The sequence below is a fragment of the Apus apus genome, chromosome 2 (assembly GCF_020740795.1).
Source record: "Apus apus isolate bApuApu2 chromosome 2, bApuApu2.pri.cur, whole genome shotgun sequence".
Lineage (NCBI taxonomy): Eukaryota > Metazoa > Chordata > Aves > Apodiformes > Apodidae > Apus > Apus apus.
The window spans coordinates 17,605,409-17,628,284 of record NC_067283.1 but is presented as its reverse complement, the minus strand read 5'-3'; the positions used below and the strand labels follow the sequence as shown (position 1 = coordinate 17,628,284).

Genomic DNA, 22,876 nt, shown 5'->3' with positions numbered 1-22,876 from the left:
TAAAACTCTCCATCAATAAGAGTCTCTGGAAAAGCAATACATAGGAAAGATCTAAGGGTTTTTAATAGGTAAAGCAGGTTCCAGTGGAAGACATGGAAAGAAAGTAGTGCAATCTCACTGCTGCTGGCAGATGGTAGAAAATTTACAAGCTGTTCTGCATACAGGTAATAGAATAATTGACTTCAAGAGTTCCTTCAGTACTGTTGACATAGTGACCGCATAATTAAAACGTGTTGTAACATTAATGGAATATACAGGGGAAGGAAGGTGATTTTTGTACTTCAAATGTTAGTTTGCATTTTTCTGCTTTTGTTTCAGATGTTAGAACTGTTGCATTTAAAAGCTGTGAGTAAATACTGTCTTGGAATTCCATACACAGTTTCAGATATCACACCTAGCATGTAGCTAGCACAGTTTTATCATGGGTGTATAGTTACCTGAGTCAACTATAGATTTAGCCTGAGTGTGACTCATTGGGGAAAAAATGGATGGGTGGAGGGAATACTGTGTTGCTTTATTTAGACATACTGAAAATTGACATTACTTTGTTTATTACTTGAACTATTTATTCCTTGTGGTTTGGAAACTGCAGGTAGACAGAGGTGAGCTTTTGTGTTTGGAATGGAATAGCACGTCATTAATAATAATGAGCTCAAGTTGTGCCAGGAGAGGTTTAGATTAGATATTATAAGAAACTCCTTCACTAAAAGGGTAATTAAACACTGGAGTAGGCTGCCCAAGGAGGTGGTTGAATCAACATCCCTGAAGGTATTTAAAAGACATATAGATGTTGGTGCTTAGGAACATGGTTTCAGCACCGATCTTGGTGAAGTTAGGTTAACGGTTGGTAGAGTTAAGTTATGGTTGGACTTGATGGTCTTAAAGCTCTTTTCCAGTCAGAACCATCTGTGATTCTGTGTTTCTATGGTAAGACTCCATCTTAATAGTCCCATGTGCTTAATTGCTCACCTCTCCTGGATTTCTGAATCACGATGGAGCTCTCTGTTGGTCTTGTGGAGAAAGAATCTGAAAACTTGGGTCACAGGTTAGGGAGGGAACCACAGCACTGAACTTCATCTTTTCATCATGACACCTCACCAACTCTCATGTTCCCTTCCTGTGACATAGTGCTACAGCCTCTCCCAGGCTCAAACAGGCTTGAAATCAGTCTAGCAAGCCTTGTATGGCACATGGCATTGGAGAGGGAGAGAAGGCTCCCAGGACTGTGCTGCAAATGCAGGCAGTACAGGTCGGGCTGCAATGGACTGGGAGTCTAGAGCCACCTTGTGCTCAGTGAGTAGGTTGAGAAGTCAATTGTGAGTGATTCAGGTTTGACTATTGGGACATTTTGGGGAAGGACATTTTAATCTCTGTCCCTTTTAATATATATCACAGTTCCCAGCCTCACATCTCCTGCTGACATTGAAGAGGAGCTCAGCATGACCTGGAGTAATTTTCCAAACTTTTGTTGTTTATTTATTCTGGAGTAGTCAGAATATCATACTGCATCTCTTTCTTCTGGCCCTGCTGTCTGAATCACTCTGCAAAAATAAAGCAATTAATTAAAATAATTTAATTTGAAAGTATTCAGAAATAAAATAATTTTCTTTCTGCCCTTAGCTTACTTTAAGCAATGAATCATAGCAAGACTTGTATTTGCTTTAGTCAGTCTAGCATGAATCCATGATAAAGCTGTCTGCTTCACTGATTCAGATCAAAGCCCGACTCTTATTGTGTTGTCATTTCTGCACACCATACAGCATGACATTCACATGTTGCTTCTAAAAAGCATTTACTAGGGAACTATGGCAGAAGCCAATACAAGTAAAAGACAATGAAGAAAGCTTTCTTCGTGAGAAGCTTATCAAACTGCTTTGAACCCAATCAAAGTAATAATTCAATTTTTTTCATACAGAGTTAGCAGGGATAAAATGGATTGCATTGACTTGAGCTGTGGAGCATTTTCATTGTTGAATGTTTAATTCTTTGTTGAAGGCTTAGTCCTTAAAAACTTATTTTATGGGCCATGTGTGAATGAAAACCTTTGTTCTGTCCAGTAACAACAACAACAACAAAAAAAATCATGTGGCCAAATGCTGTATCCAGGATAAGCTGTTCACTTGGTCTTTCAAATATTTTCTTCTACTAATTCACATAGAGATGTCACTGACAGCTTAAACGTTAAAGAAGCTTGACACAGAAAGCTGGTGTCATATGCCAGAGACACATGAAGCAAGAAAATAGCTCTTTCTGGCCAGCAAAGAATTCCTCTTGGTTTTCTTATGGGTTACAAAATAGTCATCTCTTGACATTATCAGAGACCCTCTGATACCACTTGTGTATACTAAATCCCATTCATTTTTACCTGAAAGTTGAACCTAGTGACTCATTTCTACTGAAGTGTTCCAGTCCTTAGGTATTTTAAATGTTCTGCCCCATCAGCTTAGATGTTGCCAGTAACCCAGATAATCTTAACAGGAAAACAATGTCATAAAACAAGGAGAAAAATCTCCAGGGTTTTCCCAGTCATACTGGGAAAAAAAACCTTTTTGGGTCTCAAAAGTGGCAGTCAACTTGAAATCTAGTATGTAAGGAAGATAACATCTAAGAAGGAGGACTCTTCTCACCAGCATGCTGCACCAGATTGTGTATAGCTGCACAAATCCCCGAGGCTTCAGAGGAGACTAGATCTCCTATCTAAATACATCTGGCCAATTGTGCATCAGGAAAACAAATGTTCCTGTGCATCTCTTTCAGGAAACCAGCTGAAGCCCTGAAGCATGAGATTTGATTAGAATCATTGGCTTCGTGCTGCACTGAACTGTCAGGAGCATTTGGAGGGCATTTGGTCGCCTGCTCTACTGGAGCCCATTGAGAAAGGGTACAATCAGAATCATAGACTAAGGGAAGCTAGGTTACACCGCCACACCATCCTGCCCAATCTCTGTAATAAGAAAGTTCTCAGAATTCTTAGAAGCTGTATTAAAACCTTTTGTTTAAAAAAAGATTATATCTCTCACAGATGTAGTGAACGTTCTGCTTTTTTTTTTTAGATCACTGTTTGCTGTTTTATTATCAGTACATATGTAGTAATGACTCTGTATCTGATTTAGGATTTTCATGTTGTTCCTTATATACCTAAAAAACGCCTTTTCTTTGTTTTTAATCATTGTGAATTTTCTGTGAAAGCCATTGGACTTTGATTTACTTAGTTTCCATTTATTCCTGTATTTTATAGGACAGACTAACTTTTTTATCCCCCTTTTACTCTGTGCCTCTTGTTTTTGTAGTAAACACCATGGATTTTTCATCTCCCAGGCAGTTCATCTGCTTGGTCTTCTTAGATACTAAGCTTTTTATATTTCTGGAGCTGTAAAGGGCTATTTGCTTATCTTTTGGATATGCCCTATTTCAGTTAAAGATTAGTATCTGCAATGTGCGTTTTCCTGAGTGTTTGAGAAATTCTGGCTTTAATCATTAAAACACTGTATGCATGAAAATAATACATAAAGACTGGGGATGTGGTGACAGAGGACATGAAAAAGGCTGAGGCACTCAGTGTCATCTTTGCCACAATCTTTACTTGTAAGGCTGGCCTTTAGGAATCCTAGATCCCTGAGACCAGTAGGAGGTCTGGAGCAAGGAAAACTTACCATCCATAGAGGAGGATTGGGTTAGGGAGCATTGAAATGAATTGGACACAGGTCCATGAAACCTGATGGGATGCACCCAAGAGTGCTGATGGAGCCAGCTGATGTCATTGCAAGGCCACTGTTGATAATCTCTGAAAGGTCTTTGAGACTGAGGGACGTTTTTGAGGGCTTGAAGAAAGCTATTGTCACTCCTATCTTCAAGGAGGATTCAGAGAACTATAGGCTGGTCAGCTCTACTTTGATCCTTGATAATCTGATAGAGCAAATAATGCTGGAAATCATTTCCAAACATATGAAGGACAAGGTCATTGGGAGTAGGCAGCATGGATTTATGAAAAGGAAGTCATACTTCATCATAAAGTAATGTAACACCTTTCACTATAAAATGCTGCTGAAAATTATCATTTTTCTGCTCCTTATTTCACCTTTGTTTCCTATTTCTTTATTTCCATCTTATTGGTCAGGACTTGATTTTAGTTCTAGATTTAATCTGAGCACTTATCACTGAGCAGAAGTTCTCAAGCATGCTTTTCTGTTAACAGCTCACCCAGGAAAGCAATATTGCCTCTGTGCTCTTTTTGTGTAAAGGTTGTCTTTTGAGCTCAGTTGATAGGAATTGTGAGTATTGACATTTTTTCAAAAAGGTTCTGAAATACCTCATGTAAAGTCATCAAACCAACCACTTGTGTCTTTATGGCCTGTTAGCAACACTTTCTATTAAATATCTTTATGCTTACTATCCATGCTAAGTAATTAAACCTGGGAGAAGCTCTCTGATATCCTCTTATGGTCATAGTGGGGATTCCTCCATACTTGCAATACAGCTGTATGTTGGTACACAGCTGGTGTGTTGTGACGTTTGATATTTGGACTATCAGAGTTCCTTTGTTTTAGTGTTGTTCTTTCCCTCATCTTTTGTCATTATGGAGTATGAAGGAATTATGTCTATTACTTTTTTAGCATTTTTTATGCATTTCAACTGATCTGCCTGAAATTATTCTGTCTGGATATGTACCATGACACTAATATAACCTGAAAGACGCTAACAAAGAAATGAGACTGTCAAAGATGACAGCAATTACAGATGTGTGGATTTGTGACCCCACCATTGCTGTGTGGGAATTAGCTACTTCCCTATCTGCATCCTGACAAGAATGGTGGCTTCTTCTCAAAGTGAAGCTTAGGGTGCTAAAGGAAAACATGAAACCATTATGACCTGTTGCCTCCAGATCTAATAAAAAGGTGGAGTTGAGGGGCTGCCTTCACACCATTGGACAGAGAGGCAAAGATGGAGAGGTCACTTTTTGCAGCAAACAGCATGGAACAGGAATGCCAAAACATATCTGTCAGTGGGTTTAAGGGGAATGCAGTGTAAGATGCTGCTGCTGTTTGACATCTGTTTCTTTAGGAGTTTGAAAAAATGTTGGGAAACAATTCAAAGCATTTCATCCTGTTTAGATCTGCAAGGTTCAGTCTGAGAACAGTTTTTGGTTCAGAGACTAGCTTGAGGAATGATCTAAATGCATGTTCTTAATCCAAAGAAGGTCACAAAGAGTATGCTTTGGTAGGGAAGTGGACAGTGCACAAATGAAGAATTGTTAGGGAAGAGGTAGCCAGAGGCAGTGTGGTAATTCCTTTGGGATAGGGTCCATGTTTTCCTGATTAGAGTGGCTAGCCTGGTGGGAGTGCAGTGTCCCTGCTGTGTTTGAATGTGAATCCAGTAGAATTTGCTAAGGCTTGCTACTCCCCCATTATCATCGACCAGTGCAAGAGGCATACTTCTGTCACAGGACATAATCATAAAATTATGCCATACAGCCTCCCAGTTTAGATCAGAACACTGCCTGCTCAGAATGGGTGCTACTATGAGACAAGTCTTTCCTAAGAGTAAGCAGCTCATTTCTGCACTGTTTCTTTTTTGTCGAGTGCTAAGGTCATAAGTAGGTGGCTTTCCTTTCAGTGTTACTCCAACATGCCAGTTTTTGCAACAAAAAAACTTGAATAGTGCTAATGGTGTAATTCTGCTAATTTCCAGGATTTGTTAGTAAACTAACACCTGGAAAAAAATAAAAAGAAAACAAAACCAAAACAAAAATCCCACCACCCTTTTTCCAACTATATGCAGAATATTTTCTTTCAGGTATGGTGTGCATTGCTACTATTAATGCACTTACTTATTTAGCTCCTATATTTCATAAGAATTACAATTTGTGTGTAATAAAACTCATGTTTTATTTTTAGATTTTAGGAGAATATTTTGCAACACAGCAGTAGTAAAGGGGAAGGAGAGGAGGAGCAAGATGTTTTGGTTAGAAAATAAACAAGTGAAAAAAAGTCAGCCAGCTATATGCTTGACTGGTCACTGAAATGCTGGAAGAAATGTTACTAAGTGTGGAATTACATCATCTTTCCTCTAGACACAGAAAAAGCCCAAGGAAATATCATTTGTCATAAGACCTACACTTCATAATGTGAAATGCCACTTTACTGCTAAGAGCAAAAAGATAAAAAAACAAACAGCCAAAAAGCACACAAAAAGCCCCAAGAGCCTAAAGAAAGTGGTGGTGAACAATTCAAATTAAATCAGCTTTTTACTGATGTAAAAAAAAAAAAGGAGGAGGAGGAAAAATCCTTCAGTTTATTTAATAATTACAGTTCAAAGAGGAAAAAAACCAACAGTGCATAGATAGAGAAGATTGTACACGTTAACGTTCCTTTTATATTTTGTTCCTTATCTTCACAGAAAGTTATGATTATTTATAAAATTGGATGCTGGAATAATAAAGATTTAGTTAGTGCCTTTGTTTGCCTGCAGTTCTGAATCCCATTTCCTCTTCCAAGGCTACAAAAAAGAGCTTAGCACAAGGGACTCCTACAACTCATAGAAAGGGAGAGGGAACAGTAGCCTCCTCCCCCTCCAAAACAGGGAATCCCTCAATGATGTCTATTTGCATCACTGCAATGTGACAGACCAGCGGTGATGTGTGCTTACTCCTTGCTGTTGGAAGATTGTGTTTTTCTGAGGGCTCGGAACAGCCCTAGGCCTGTGAGCCGGAAGCTGGACCTCAGACAACTCCTTGAGGTAGCAAAAACAAACTCTGCTTAGCTGAGCCCAAGCAGGATTGATGGACTTTGAGCTAAGCCTCGCATTGTCCTGCTTTCTGTGGTGCTGTAAACACTGTATTGAACTTTCTGCAGGCACTGACAGAGAGAGAGACTGGAACCTGGTGTAGATTAGAGGGAGGCAGCCACAAAAGCAATCATTGCATGTCTGAGACAGGGTCTTTCTTGCCTTAATTTCAGCAGTTGCATGCATTTCTGTGATGCACAAATGCAATGTAGACACTTCGTGAATCAGAGCTGAACACTTAGCTTTTAGAGTACAAAAAAAAGATCGAGCTTTCTATGGTTTCTTGACCTCCACTGAAAAAACCCAAGAATCAAATAGACAGAGATTCAGTTAGTATTTCCACCAGACAGTTAATCTGAATTATGAATCATCTGCAAAGTTTTCAGGAAGGTAAAGTCAAGTGCATTCAAACCGGACAATACAGATTTGAAAATGGCCAGTGGTGATCACTGGAGCATCATATATTTCAGAATAATGAAATGGCACTCACAGAGTGAAACTGAGTCTTTTCATATTTTTTTTTTCAACTGAAGGAAGGTCTATGTATGAAGGCAAAATAAATGAGCTTCAGCGTCAATCAGAAGGAGGTTGGAAGGAGTAAAACATAGCACCTTTCTTGCCATCCATGATACGAGCACTTCAGAATATGCCTCTGGTGGACCTCACACTTGGCTGTGGCTCATAAATCCATGAGAGTTCAGCACATACTTAGCTGAGGGGCTGGTTTTCTCCACATGTTGCACTCTTCCCTTGCATACAGTAGATATTTCCAGCTAATGCACTCTTGTTCTGTCAGGCAGGAAATTGGTTGAAAGCTGGTCAGAAGTGTGCTGCAGCTCGCTCAAATTCCTAATATTTCAATGTCTTTTAATTTAAAACTGCAAGAAATCTTCAGACTTCAGAGTTCACTTTCAAGCCCTTAGCCTGAAATAGTTAATTCCTTAAACTACAGCTCCTGTTACAAAGCTGATTTGCAGGCATTTGGTGTTGCTTTGAGAATGTGCTTTGAGCATGGAGAGACTTCTGTTTTTGTAAGAATTTTTGAGGTATCACAGTTTTATTGTTTCTTTTTTACGGCAGAGCAGCTAAGAGATGACGATAAGTATCTTCTCTAGTGTTCAACCTGAATATGTAAATAATGAAACAGAGGTCTGGTGTCAGTACTGAGCATTAAAAGAAAAAAAGAATCTGTGGAAGGTTCAGTACTTCCCCTCACCGCATCCCCCCAGAAGTGCTCTCCTAAATCAGGTTATAGAAATACTGTAATTAGCCAGTCAAAATATATGGAGTCGGATTACTAATGAAACGCACGTTTGGAACTAATCCTGGTCCTGCTGAAGTTGCTGGAAACAAAGGATGTGGAGAACCTCAGCTGAAGTCCTGAGAGTCTTTGAGGACTGGGCCTCTCTTTTCAGGGAATGGGAACGATGTATTTGAGATTTGCCTGCAGAGGAAGTTGGAGCGTGACAAAATGAGGATGGAACCATTCAGAAGGGCTGTCTTGGACTGAAATAGCAGTGGATCTGATAGTATCTTCCCTTCGTTCTTCCAGGTGTGTCTGCTCAGCTGACCAGCACTCGTCTCCGTCGGAACACCTCCGTGGGCACCCCATTCTGGATGGCTCCTGAGGTTAGATTCGTGTTTCAAAACATTTTGTCAGTGGTATTCAAGCTGCTGCTTTCTGCTTTTCTGCTCTTTGTCTTTCCTTCCGACCACTGGACCTTTCACGAAATGAGATAGCCATGTCCTTTAAAAAAGTGATTTTACCTTTTTTCTTATATTTTTGCAAAGATAAAGTTAAAATGGTGTTTATTTTTGAAATTACAAGGCAAAAGCCAGAGACCAAGATACTGAATTCCTTCCTAAAATGTTAAAGAGGAGAGTGTACTACCATCAATACTTTCCTGCCATACAAGCTCTGAAAGTGTAGGTATCTCATCTCCCCATGGATGGAAGGAGCCCAGGATGGTACTGTGCTACATTAGAGCTTTTATTTTTGGATTTCTGTACCTGGAAAGTTTTTAATACTGTATATCCATAGTTACTATGAAGAAATAAGATGTACTATGTGTCTTTGGAGATTTTTCCAGCCTGAAGTTGAAGCATATAAAGATGTTCTAAGCTGAGGCAGGAAAAATATTTTGTTATTAATAACAAAATATTGAATTGTTTATGTGCACACAAACACATGCGTATACGCCTGTTTAGAGCACGTGAAACTACTGTTATATACTATGCTCTAGCCATGTAGCTAGTGGGATACACGTTGGTTTAGACCTGTAGTTAATGGGATTAAAAATTCTGGATTCATCCAGCATTGTGGATGAGCTGAAATGTAGATGAAATTGAATTAATTTGCTGTAATCCAGTGGCAAACACATTATTGAGAAATTAGCTTGATCTTGAAATAGGCTGATTTGGCTGAATCCCAGCAGGAGACAGTGAATTTAACTACTTCCCTGATTGTTTCACTTCACAGAGAGAGCAGAGTAGCTCTGTTATTTTGCGGGAATAATCCCGAGGAAATACGTTTAGGATTGCTGAGTTTCCTTCTGCTTCCCTCAGCCGTGTGATGCAGTTTGCCACCTTCAGCTGAAAAAGCCAAGGATTTGCACTCTTTTGTCAGATCAGCAAACATCTGATCAGAGAACCTGGTGTTCATGGACACTTGCTTTCTCTAGTTTTGAGCATTGTTTTTTTTCCAGTTACCAGCTGCTTTAGCTTGCTATATGTTTGCAAGTCTGTTTATTTCACCCACTATATCCGTCCTATAAGAGATTCCTCCATCTGTGTGAGTGTACTCTTAAATTAGGAAATTTTACTATCTAGTGACCATCCCAGTCTTTTACTCCAACAGGTGATTGCCTGTGAGCAGCAGCTAGATAGCTCCTATGATGCCAGATGTGATGCATGGTCACTGGGTATAACTGCAATAGAGCTGGGAGATGGAGACCCACCCCTTGCTGATTTGCACCCTATGAGGGCACTCTTCAAAATACCAAGGTAATATCTTGACGTGCTTATTTCTTGCTGGGTTAGACTGAACTTTTTCCTTTCTTCAGTCTTAGACTGTGTAAGTAAGTGGTGTTTCTGCTATTATTTATACTAGCAGTAGGTTACAAATCATAGGATCATAGAATTGTTTGGGTTGGGAAAGGCCTTTAATAGAATAAAATTCAACTGTATACCCAGCACTGCCAAGTCCACCACTAAACCATGTCCTTTAGTGCCACATCTATACGCCTTGTAAGTATCTCTATGGCTGGTGACTGAACCACTTCCCTGGGCAGCCTGTTCCAGTGCCTGACAACCCTTTCAGTGAATAAATTTTTCCTTACATCCTATTTAAACCTCCCCTGGCACAACTTAAGGCTATTTCTTCTTGTCCTATCACTTGTTAGCTGGGAGAAGAGACCAACCCCCACCTCACTACAACCTCCTTTCAGGTAGTTGCAGGGAGCGACAAGGTCTACCCTGAGCCTTCTTTTCTCCAGACTAAACAACCCCAGTTCCCTCAGCCATTGCTCATAGGATTTGTTCTCTAGCCCTTTCACCAGCTTCATTGTCCTTTTTTGGACACTCTCCAGCACCAAAATGTCCTTCTTGTAGCGAGGGGCCCAAAACTAAACACAGTCTTCGAGGTGCAGCCTCACCAGTGCTGAGTATAGAGGGACAATCACCCCCTAGTCCTGCTGGCCATACAATTTCTGATAGAAGCCAGGACATCATTGGCTTTGTTAGCCACCTGGGCACACTGCTGGCTCATATTCAGCCAGCTGTTGACCAAAATACTTTGTCCAGCCGCACTTTCTGCAGGCTCTGCTTCAACCATGTGGACACTTGGAGAAGTTCAGAGTTGACTGTGGCTACACTGAGAAAAAGCCATAAGGCCTTCTCCCGAGTGAACTGCTGTCCAAAATACGTGAGCGTTGGACTTAGCTGAGTCTGGTGTACTCTGTTACAGAGAATGATTTATGATAGAAATAGTCTGAGTATGTCACTGTGCTGAACAGGCCCCATACCTGACTTCAAGAGTTATCTCATGTCCTTTGAAGCAAGGTATTGTTCCACCACTCACATACATTTAGGTTACCACCTTTCATTAGCTTGTGCTGCTCCTGGTAGTTCCCATGTTGCTGTCCTCGAGCAGTGCAAATAGCAACTTCTTTCCTGTTTTCTTTGAAGCTGGATATGAAAGTACTGAAAGTGCCACTTACAGTGTTTCAAAGAATATCAATCTCATAGTCTGTAAGGGATGATCACAGAGCAGTTTCTGAATTTCACCCTAACAGCTGGAGCAGTACCACAACAGTTGAGACTACATAGTGTACGTAAGAGCTTCAAGTCTTTTACAGCCTAGTCACCCAAATTAGTTTAAATTACCTTCCAGTTCAAGAAATCTTGGCTGAATTGGTACTGAAGCAGAGCATGAATGCACTTCTCACCTTTACACTCTATTGAAAAAGCAGTGAGAAACTGCTGTGGTCAGTCATTTCAGCTAGGTCTTCAAAAAATCATCTGACTTGTACCCATACAAATACTGTGCACCTTTCTGCCCTGGAGCAAATATAAGATCAATACTCTGTAATGCCATTAAGTAAAACCTGAAAGTGATAGAGTAAACATTAAGCAGCAGTTAAAGAAAAGCAGTTACGATGATTGATTGAAAATAGACAGAGAAGTCACCTCATCTTTAGATAATGCCTTTTGTCTTCATGACTTCAGTGAAAGTAGCACCTCTGTTTGAATGTAAGAAGACTGTTAAAACAATTTGAACCAAATTAACACCTAGAATAAACAGCTCTAACTCAATAGGAAAGAAAGTAGTAGTATTTATTTACAAGAGGTCTGTATTTAGTCCTTCACTTGACTTCTGATTCTCTCCTGATGAATGAGAAATAGTTAATAAAGAGCTAGTTCCTTCTGACACTTTGTTCCACAAGTTGATTAATTCAGTCCTTCTGGGAAAACTGAAAATATAATTTATTTTTTAAAATTGTCTTAAGAAAGTGTTTTGTTTCAGGCTTGAAAAGAGAAACTTGCCATTACAAGTGAATAGTGATTAATGGGTTGTTAAAGTAATTTCCGTTTATTGACTTGACTGAAAAAATATAGTGATTCTTAGCTATGCTTGGTAGATCATCTCCTTGCTATTTCTCCTTGTTAGTTATGTAAAGTAGGAGAACCAGTGAGGCATTGTATCATCTACCCATGCTCGTTTTACTAATGGAAATCAATACCTTTTTTCAGTGGCCTTCCAAAATTCATTATTCAGCCTGCTTTCACACATTGTTTTTGTGGAGTAGCTTATTAACTTATCATCACACTGACCTTTGCAGGAATCCTCCTCCAACGCTACAGCAGCCTGAACTGTGGTCACCTGAATTCAATGACTTCATTAACAAGTGAGTAACAATTGGGACCACGATAGCTGAATATGGAACGTGTAAATGTCGTGTGTAAAATATCTTTGTATTCTTTGTGGAAATCTGTTGCTACTAATGTTTTTCCTTAAAAACTTAGTAAATCCAGTTTGACTTCCAGGTGAGGCTCCAGGTTTAAGACATGAAGTAACAACATTTTAACACACTTAGCATTTCTATTTTTCTTAATTTAGAGAATAATTTGTTTTAAATGTGGTAATTTAACTTTTGAACTCATCAGTTCTTAATAGTTTTCAGTACAGAGCTGTTGTGATTAAGGTGGATGTATTTATTGTGGAGGTATAAATGAACCACTGACAACAACTTCAGAATTTAACAGTGATCCCTCAGTGATCATACCCTTTTTCTGCCAGCACAGGTGCTTGACTAAAGATTATGAGAAGCGTCCGACAGTATCTCGTCTCTTGCAGCATGATTTTATTAAGCAAATTGAAGGAAAAGAAAACGTGCTACAAAGGCAACTCATGGAGTTTATTGACGTTCATCAGCAAATGGGAATCACTGAAAAGGCAAGGTAAAAGTAGCCAAAAAGTAGACCAGCTGGGATAATTTTAATACTTTAACAGTTTCAGAATGGCTAGAACTCAGAGAAAAAGTCAGCTCACATAACTTTAGCTGGTCAAAAAATAGCTTCATCTTTGGGGTCCCCAACAGAGCCAAGGGAAAGAGAGGGGGCATAATTATTCACCCATGGGATGAAACAGTCTTTAGATTCTCCTGTGACTCAAGATGCAGATTAGGAACCCAGCTTTTAGAAAGCTAAGGGTAAGTGAAATTAATTTTTGTCATTTTTTTACATTTGCAAGGTCAGCTAATGTTTAGTTTAAGCAAATATGTGAAAAATAACTAGTCAGGTTCCCACAAGAATTAGATGCTACTGACTGAAAGAAGTGAGCACAGGGGTACCAGACCTTGTTTTGCAAGCTTGAAATATTATGCCTTATTGAATAGATATTTTCTTTCTTCCTCTAATATTTTGCAATATAAATTCTGCATAGATCATTTAGCACCCAATGGCTTTTATTTAAAACAACTGAAAATGGCTTGACTCCATTTTACAATTAAAAAAAACCCATCAGATATGAAATGTAGTAGCAGATTTATATTGATGTACTGGTGTGACTTCTCCTGTGCTTCAAGGTAAAGGATGACAATTTTATTTTTTTAATGGAACACCAGATTTAAAAGACCTTTTGGCATTATCATTGGTATGGAAAATGTTTACCACATTTAATTTTGCACATATTTATAATAACAATATATACAAGGGTGAGTAGTATTTTCTTTCTTTTAGCATTTCAGTAAGAACCTGTGCACTGGGCTTAAATTTAAACCTCAGACTGGATTTGTATGTTTGATTTATATGGTGCAGACTTGTCATTTGCTTATTTCAGAAAGATTCTGGAATTGAAGTAAGTCTATTGGATGTTGGTGCTGAGCACTGAAACAGCAATGTGCTCCAGACTTTTAAAAGTATGTATTTATTTATAAAAATAAATTATATGTGGTAAAATAAGTCCAAACCAATAAATAATATTATAACACTTGTGACAATGGTCCTTTCAAAGCCTAAATGAGTTTTGAAAATAAAGCTTCTAAGTCAGTTAAGTATTGTGAGCTTTTTAATCGTTTGTTTTCTACCAAGTCCTTTTTTAAAAAAAAAAAAATCCTTTCATTTTTTCATGTAAATGTAAATGCTGCATAAAGCAAAAGAACTTTCTTTTCCTATACAATACAAAGATAAAGAAAGTTGTCCAATTTGCATGTGCATAGAGCAGTCAAATAGCACAGGAACAGGACAATTTATTGGCACTTTGTCCTCTTTGGACTGTTCTTTATTAACTGATCACTCTTCATATGAACCAGACTTTAAGAGATTGTATTACCTATGCTTTTACAGTTGATCAAGTGCAATTTCTATGTCAATTTTCCCAAAGGAAGATGAAATTTTCTCTCTGAAAATAATGATGATCTATTATCTGAATTGTGTGCTCAAAAATTACTTATTTAACTAAGGGTGTAATTTAAATAGCATGGTTAAACTAGCAGCTTGGTTTGGTGTGTAATGTCTATATTTCAGTTTAGTAGTTTAAATACTAAAAAGTAGGCTGATACTGATTTAAATCTCATGTGGATTGATTTAACCAAGTCTTTTCATACCCGATACCAGTGCAGGTAGTATGAAATACCGCAAATAAAAATAACATTTTACAATTACTGTACATATAATCACTTCAGCTTTAATACAGTTATTGACTACATTTGCTGGAAGATTGTATTTCATAGCAGTGAATGCATAAATAGATTAGCATTCTCCTAGAAATATTAAGAATACCCATCTTAATATCTACTGTTACGTCTGTACAAGCAAGAAAAACAGACATTCTTTTCCAGTAGTTGAAATTGTAGTAAAGTCTGTACATCATTTCACGTCAGAAGAAATCAGAATTCCAGGCCTGTAAAGGACATTAGTACAGAATGGCATTTGTTTATTCTGCTAAATGATAAAAAGATTACACATAGATTTTTTAATTCAATAGTCAGACTTATTAAAAAGTCTTTAAATACTAATCTTATGTATCTTCTGACTTTCAGTCTGCATAGAGCAAATGGTGTCAAAAGAAGTGTGTACAGAAGTACTTTGTTAATCTGATCCAGAGTCAAGACATAGGCTGTGTAGTGACAAGTCACCTGGAAGAGTCTAATCTTAAAATCTCCTCACTTTCTTTTCTTGGTTATCCTCTTCTAGGACTGTTTTTCAGTGGTGTATTAGGGCCTTATTGTAGAATTCCTGAACTTTCACCAATTGCTGTCAACTTTTCCTTGCAAAGCTCCCTTCAGATGCTCTCAGTTCATAATTTGAAGGCATAGTTCTCCTGCTTGCTGTCACTGGGAGGCAGGCAGTTTAAGGGATTAAAGAACCCTCCTTTCATCCCGGGAAGAAATCCTCCTGCCTGTGTCATCTTGTATAAATGGGCATAACCGTATAACCTCGAGAAATCTGGTAACATTGACTTAAAGCTGAAAGTAAGGAATCCAGTTATTTTCTCAGTATGTGTTTCCTCTCCTCTTGAAATCAGACTTATTAATAAATACTTTTTTATTTCAAAAGAAAAATGTAAAATGGAACTTAATACCTGAGTTCTGGCCACTGGGTCTTCATGTCTACACTATTCTTCTGTTCACTCCATAATATCAAATCACCATCTTTGCTGAGTGTGCTGGTGTGTAATTTTGCTCTGCCTTCTGCAGTGGTAGTTTTGTTGTGGTTGTGATCCTGTACTCCTGTTTGCTGTGTGTGCAGTTGGTAAAGTTCATAGAATCATAGGGTTGGAAGGGACCTCTAAAGGTCATCCATCTAGTCCAACAATAGTCCCTATGCAGGGAATAGATTGCTCAGAGCCACATGAAGCCTGACCTTGAATGTCTCCAGGGATGGGGCCCCCACCACCTCTCCAGGCAACCTGTTCCAGTGATCCACCACCCTCATATTAAAGAACTTTTTCCTAATGTCCAACCTAAATCTACCCTTCTCTAGCTTGAAACCACTACCGCTTGTCCTGTCATTATATGCCCTTGCGAACAGGTCTTCGCCAGCCTCCTTATAGGATCCTTTCATGTATTGGAAGGTTGTTATAAGGTCCCCCTGGAGTCTTCCCTTCTCCAGGCTGAACAGACCCAGCTCCCTCAGCCTGTCTTCATAAGAGAGGTGCTTCAGCCCTTTGATAATTTTCCTTGGCCTCCTCTGGTCACACTCCAAGTCCTCCACATCCTTCTTGTGTTGGGGACTCCCAAGCTGGACACAATACACCAGGTCTCACCAGGGCAGAGTATAGGGGCAGAATCACCTATCTTGATCTGCTGGCCACACTTCTTTTGATACAGCCCAGGATGTGGTTGGCTTTCTGGGCTGCAATTGCATACTGGTGGCTCATGTCCAGCTTTTGATCCACTAGTACCCCCAGGTCTTTTTCCACAGGGCTGCTCTCTGGCATGACTTCCCCCAGGCTGTATTCATATCTCTGGTTGCCCTGGCCCAGGTGCAGGACCCTGCCCTTGGCCTTGTTGAACCTCATGAGGTTCACCTGGGCCCACTTCTCCAACTTGCCCAGGTCCTCTGGATGGCATCCCGTCCCTCTGGCAGTTCAGAAAGAAGAAATCGGGTTAGTTCATGTCACATTCTCAGAGATTTTTGCAAAAGCCCAGGTCCTCAGGTCTAGTCTTTGTGTACCATATCTGCTTAGGAAGGGTGTGTGATCTCTAGGCACAGAGTGGAGCCACCCTACAGTCACTCCCATTAGCACCATTTTTCCTGAGGTATTTTCCAACATTTATGAATCCCTGAGTCATTAGGGCATTGCAGTGAGCCTTCTGTACCTCTTCATTATTGCTATTCTAGTGAAGAAGAACCTGGCTTTAGTTCTTTGTGCTGCATCCTTTCCAAACACCTAGCATGAGAAACAGAGCCCATCAACTTCCTGAGTAACCGGAGACATCTCAACTTACGCTGGTAGAGCTTCAGACAATATGCTATAGAGCAGCTACAGACTGAAGGTGATGGGAGATAGTACGTGGTTTTCAGTAGCCTCTGAACAGTCTTATAGCACAAACATGTCTTGTGCTGCTCAAGGCTCAAAAGAGCACTAGTCATAGAATCTATTATTTAGGTTGGAAAAGACCTTTAAGGTGACCAAGTCCAACCAATAATACAGCACGGCAAGTCCACTACTAAACCATGTTCCTAAGCACCACATCTACACTTCTTTTAAATACCTCCAGGGATGGTGGTTCAACCACCTCCCTGGGCAACCTATTCCAGTGTTTGACAACCCTTTCGGTAAAGAAGTTTTTGCTAATATCCAATCTAAACCTCAGTGAGCTTCGTTAGATTCTACATTTTGACATTGAGCAACTGCAATACATATTTCTTTAAAGTCATCACTTCTTTATGCTAAAAAAAAAATATATATATAAGTTTGCAACTTAGCCTTTCCTAGCTCAGATCTCACATTGGAGAAATTACTATGGGAGGAGCCTGAGAAAATGTCCCTCGATAGATTAATAATTTCCCATAGCATCTGGACTGAAACATTTCTAAAATCATATTTTCGGAATGATGAAGTAAGTTATGGCAGATAAACTCAAGTTAAGGAGGGAGTGAAGATGGCCAAGTTGCATAGCAAGTGTATTTAATTTGTGGGTTCATTGTTTAGCATTTGGGTTCCCACTGAAATGTGAATTCCTTGTGAGTGGAGTCAGTTTTCTGACAAGGGTCTTGGGCTTCTGCAGGAGTTGACTGTATCATGGCTGCAGCAAGAAAAGCCTATTTAATCGTGCAGCTTCATAAGGTGATAACCCCTCTTTTTGGAGGGGTTAGTGACTACTAGTCATCTTGTTACTACTTTTCCTTCAGACTTTTCAAATTGATGAACTTTCACCAAGTAGAAATAATTCTATTACATCCTCATAGTATGATCTTGAGGTTTAATACAAATAAACTTCATCCCATATCTGTTACTCCAGTCCATAGGACCAGCTAGCTCTTTAAATACAGTATTTCAATTGTTTTCAGTGTTGACAGTGACACAGAAGTCATGATAATGGAATTTATTGCACAATCTTTAATAAAAATAAGAAAAATTCTCTAATGAAGAAACAGTAGCCTTATTTGAGTCTTATCATTCACCTTTGGACACTGCTTAAGTTCCCCCTCATTTTTAGCCAATCCCTCAATCACATACTTTCATTCTTGTAAGTCATGTTATAGCTGTTAAAATGTATAATTAGTGATGAAAATGATTATTAGGAATGAGTGCTGCAGCATGCACCCAAAACTGTTCTAAAAATACACTCCCTGCTAGGCCAAATGAGGAGAAAAGCTGCATTGTAAAGGGTTTTACTTTGCTACAGAAATAGCTGTCTTTGAAATGGCCTTCAGAACTGTCGCATCTACACCTGACAGGCTGGCTTGTAAGACTTTTATCTTGAGTTGTTCGGCTGTCTACATCTTGACTGCTCTTACAGTAATCTCTACAGAAGTATGCAATGATTGGTACAACAAGTATTTCCTGGGAATTATGACTCATTCCAAAATGAGCTCTGTATGCAAGGAATATTTACTGCACCTAGATTTCAGCAACTGACTCTGGTCCCTTATCTTTACATGCCCTCTAATTAAATATGGGAAAGAGACCCATTCTATGCAAAGTGATTCAGAGCAAGGGTTGTGGATGAACTCCTAAGAGTTTGTCCTTCTGTATTGTCCATGTAGGGGTAGCACTGAATTCCAGTGACAGGGTGCAAAAGAGTTGCCCTATTTAACTATCGGGAAAGTTCAGGGAGGTTAGTTCATGTTAAGTTCATGTACAACATGCATAAAGGTGGCTATCAGTGTATTCAGCTCTAATTAAAAGCAATGAGTACCATATAGTTTCCTTCAATGACTTTCCCTGATTGTGCAGACTTGAGTCACTTATTTTCTGGGTGTTCTCTCTCTCTCTGTGTTTCTCTGACTCATCCTGCCAGTGGAAAGCAGCTGACAGCAATCCTTCAAGCTCAACTCTGCAGGGCAGGCTATAGCAGAAAGTAGGACATCACCACACTAGCTTGACAAAGGCAGTACGAGAAGCAGAGTAAGATAGCCCACGCAGAATCCAGTGCTGAGTTGGTCAAGGTTTCCTTATGAAATCTGTATCAGAGGAGAGCTTAAACCTGAGCCTTTGGAGTTCCAGACTAATTCTTGAGCACAACAAGCCACTTTTTCCTCTCCTGTAACTCAGTGTGGGCTTTGTCATACCAACAAGTACTGCATATTCAGTCCCGCACTGAAGACACTTCCCTGTAGGATGGCTATGCTGAGAACTGCTCTCAGGTTGTAGAAGCAATAAGGAGTTTCTGGTGACACAGACCTTAGAATAAAAAGATCTCCAGTCCTACATGCTTCTAGCTAGTATCTATCTTTATAGCAGAATAGTCTCCTTCCATACAACACAATGGGCAATAGCAATGCCTGAATGGAGACTAGTTTACCTCCTGAAGAAAAACAGGAGAAAGGAGTTCCTCCTGCACCCAGGACTCCCTGGGAGTAATGCTTTGCAACTGCTATTTTACTGTTCTGTCAGTCCACATGCTCAGCAACTCATTTCTCCTGAAGGTGGGATACCTCACCAGGCATTGCTCACTTTTGAAGCTTCCCCTTCCTCTTCTCAGTGTGGTTCTCACTGCAGAGTATGGGCCTGATGCATGAGCGCAATAAAAACTGATCCAAATAAGTCCTTTTAGAAATCTCTTATTTGCTCTGATAAGAACACATATTTTCCCCTGAAATTTGTCAGAGGATACAGCCATTTCATGAGCTTATTATGAAGGACCAGTAAGCGCCCTACAGGGTGTGCAGTTTTTTGCAGGGCGTGGTAAACCAACACAAACTTTGGCAAACAGATTGTGCAGGACAGATGTGACCCAGCTGACTGGGCATGGGCCACCTCTGAATCAAAAGCCCTGTAGCTCTGCTGGGCACCCTGCTCTCAGCAACACTGCATAAGCTTGAGCACAGCTCCCTGAGACTGCAGCTGGTGCTGTGCAATCATTCAGACATAGAAGGAGCACAGGTTTGTCTGCAAAAGATTGTGCAGACATGGCTGGACTCTATCACTAGGCTTTTCTCAATTCAGGTACAGATTTTGTATAGGTAAAAGACTGAAGTTTCATTTATGCATATTTCACCAGATACATCTGTTGAAGACAAAATTTTGGTTTTAAGTGTAAATTAATACTGCTCTGTATAGCCTCCAGAGGAACAGAATCATCAGCAATGACAGAACTTGTACAGGTTTCTCTGTGCTGCTGCTTTTCTGTTTGTCCCTTTTAATGCTGTTTGTAACTGCTGGGAGGTGTACAACTGTTCCCACCTTCACCTTACAGAAAACTTGGTTATTGTTAATATCTTTACACCCAGACTAAGGCCATCCTCTTTCTTGTCACTTCTTAGTCTGTAGATGATTCTCCAACCGGTTTAGGCAAAGTTCAACAGGGGATCATGAGTCACACTTCCCATTTAATGATATTTTTGGAACTATCCGAAATCTTTCAAATACATTTTGACAATCTGAGGAAGAAAAAGCTGCAGTTGCCACATTTTGATTTAACTGAATTTTGAAAGATAAGTGGGGGGTTGTGAGGGAACATGCACAGAAACAATGCTGCCTTGCCTCGTTTTCTTGTCCATACTGGGCTGATGTTTCTGGCCGTTAGCTGCTTGAATTGCTTATTGAGCATGTCTGTAAGATCTAATGCCTTCAACAGATAATTTCTGAACAGAAGAGAGAAACATGGTTATTTCAGTTCACAATGTTATGTGCATGACGATAATGAAATTTCAGCATTGATGTCAACAGCACTGATGTGGGGTTTTTTTAAGTGGTTGGAGTATTAGAAAGTGAAGCAGTATAACTGCCCTTGAGGGGTCTGTGCCCTTTGACAGAAAGCAGAAAAATATTGTGCTCTGCAAATCTGCCACTCTGCAGTACTCTTGAGAATGGAGAATAGAATCTGGTTTAACAAGCACTAGTGTTCTTACAATGTCAGCTGAAGAGGATTACAGAAGAATCAATTTTATGTAATTAAACTTCCCTGGCATAGAGATTGTTTCCTAAAATAAAAAAATAATAGAAAAAGGAAAGTATCCATGACAGGAGCATTCCCCTCCCTTCCTGCAAGGCATTTTGTTGACTTCCTACATTACATGATAAATGGAAGTTGAAACAAAACTTGGGAAATACCAGTCTCTCACCTAATCTGTGTAGCATTAAAAAAAAAAAAAAAAAAAAAAAAGGCATATTAAATGTGTTACAATTCCACCAGAAATAGAAAGCATAACTTGACAGATGTCCTGTTTTGGGTTTTCCTTCAGCAATGGAAAAAATAGAATGGCAGTGCTTGATGTAGTCCTGCAGTTCCCACTTCTTTCCCTCACGTGCATGTTGATAGGTCTTTCTCAGAGGCATACTGGTACTGGATGCATCCTCTGGACGCAAAATGGCCTTTATGCAGGAATAAAGGAAAACTTGCTTCTGCTGTCCAAATTTAAATTTTCAAATGAAGCTGTTAAAATTTAGGTATAAATAGGCATGTGCGTTATAGAAGGGAGAGATTTCTGTTGAGAGGGTAGGATTTTCTTGCACTTCTGGTTTTGAATGCAGTAGTATTCTTTAACTAGTAAGTGCAAATCAAGCAGCAGCTTATGCAAGGCTGAAGAGTTAATTTAAATGTTAATATTGCCACATCCTTTAAAAAATAACCTGGGGGTAAATACAATGAAAATTTGCTTCAGTGTTATTGCAAGGACAGTACTACTGGGACAGCTCTCACAATACAAATAGGATGCAAAAAAGAAGGGAAGAAGAGGTTTGATCTAGGAGATGTGTAATTGCTTTACACAAGGCCCATTCCTTTTGATGCTGCTTGCTTGTGTTCCTGTGTGTTTTCTGCTTCAACATATTTAAACACGTACCAAATGACAGCCAAGTTACGGACTTAGTACAGCAAAACCTGCCTTTGTTCCCCCACACAGACATGCTTTCTCCTGCATCTCTTTCTGTCTGCACTGCTCATGTTGGAATAAGCCCATGTGCATGTTCTGTGTTGCATGGCAGTATTAAGGGTCTGGTATTGTGCTGTGCAGTATTCATGTTGCTTTTCACATGTGAAATTCATCCTCACCATCATCCTTAAAATTGTATCTACAAACAGTCTTTGGCCGATAGTAAATACTGAAGGAAAGAAAACATTTGGAAGAGGATTGCTTTCCCATGCAACTCCCCAGTTCTAATGAAAGTTTGAGAGTAGTTTGCAAAATACCCAGGTATTACTGGCATCTTGGTGGTGACAGGCCATTCTGTCACCATCAGGGAATGATCATTAGAGGCAAGAGAAACTGGAAGAAGTGCTAGGTGAAGTGCACTCATGCCTGTGGTTCTATCATTCATATCTTGATTGCAGTCACACTTTGGGAGAGCATGATTTGCCCATTTCTTCCAGCTGCTTTTCAGACCTGGCAACCACTAACTGTTGCCAATTGGTAGCCTACTTGACTTTCTGCACCTGCATCCCACATCAGTGCACAGCCTTCATGGCCTGATAGCACCCATGGAGTAGGTGGTATTTGTGGAATGGATACAGCCCAGTAAACTCTGCAGTAAATCCTACTGTGGGAGTTCAGGAGACTTAGCTTGTCCTATCTGCATGATGTTCATTCTCTCTAGCTTTCTGTCTTGGTGCAGCTGCCTTCTTTTGCCCATCTGCTGGTCACTGTATATTCAAGTTTTTGTCTGGGTAGAAAACACCCATCTGCTTTTACTCGTGCTGTATCTCCAAGTGTCAAAATTAAATACAGGTTTTTCCTGGTCTTTTCTGGAATCAAGGTAAAGAGTGTGTTTCACACAAAATAGTTTCTCTGCTGTCTCAGTTTACCAAGGTATATGTTCCATGTGTTTGAGAGGCACCTTCCTACCTATAGTGTCAAGGGGAGTGAGGTCATATCAGGAGATCTGATTTACTTGGTAGTCTTTCTGTGCATGTGTCTTATTGCACATCTGAGCTTGATTTTGTGAACTCTGCTGTGACTTATCCAGTTTCCCTTTCCCTGATTT

The 22,876-nt window shown here is 39.7% G+C and overlaps 1 protein-coding gene across 1 annotated transcript in view; it reads left to right on the top strand.

The window, feature by feature from the left end:
• The window catches only part of MYO3A (myosin IIIA), a 106,834-nt gene that overhangs the window by 27,566 nt on the left and 56,392 nt on the right, over positions 1 to 22,876 (top strand). The window contains exons 6-9 of the mRNA XM_051612236.1: positions 8,336 to 8,412; positions 9,641 to 9,786; positions 12,123 to 12,188; positions 12,586 to 12,741. Coding sequence (XP_051468196.1) covers positions 8,336 to 8,412; positions 9,641 to 9,786; positions 12,123 to 12,188; positions 12,586 to 12,741 — 445 coding nt within the window. The remainder of the gene's footprint in view (positions 1 to 8,335; positions 8,413 to 9,640; positions 9,787 to 12,122; positions 12,189 to 12,585; positions 12,742 to 22,876) is intronic.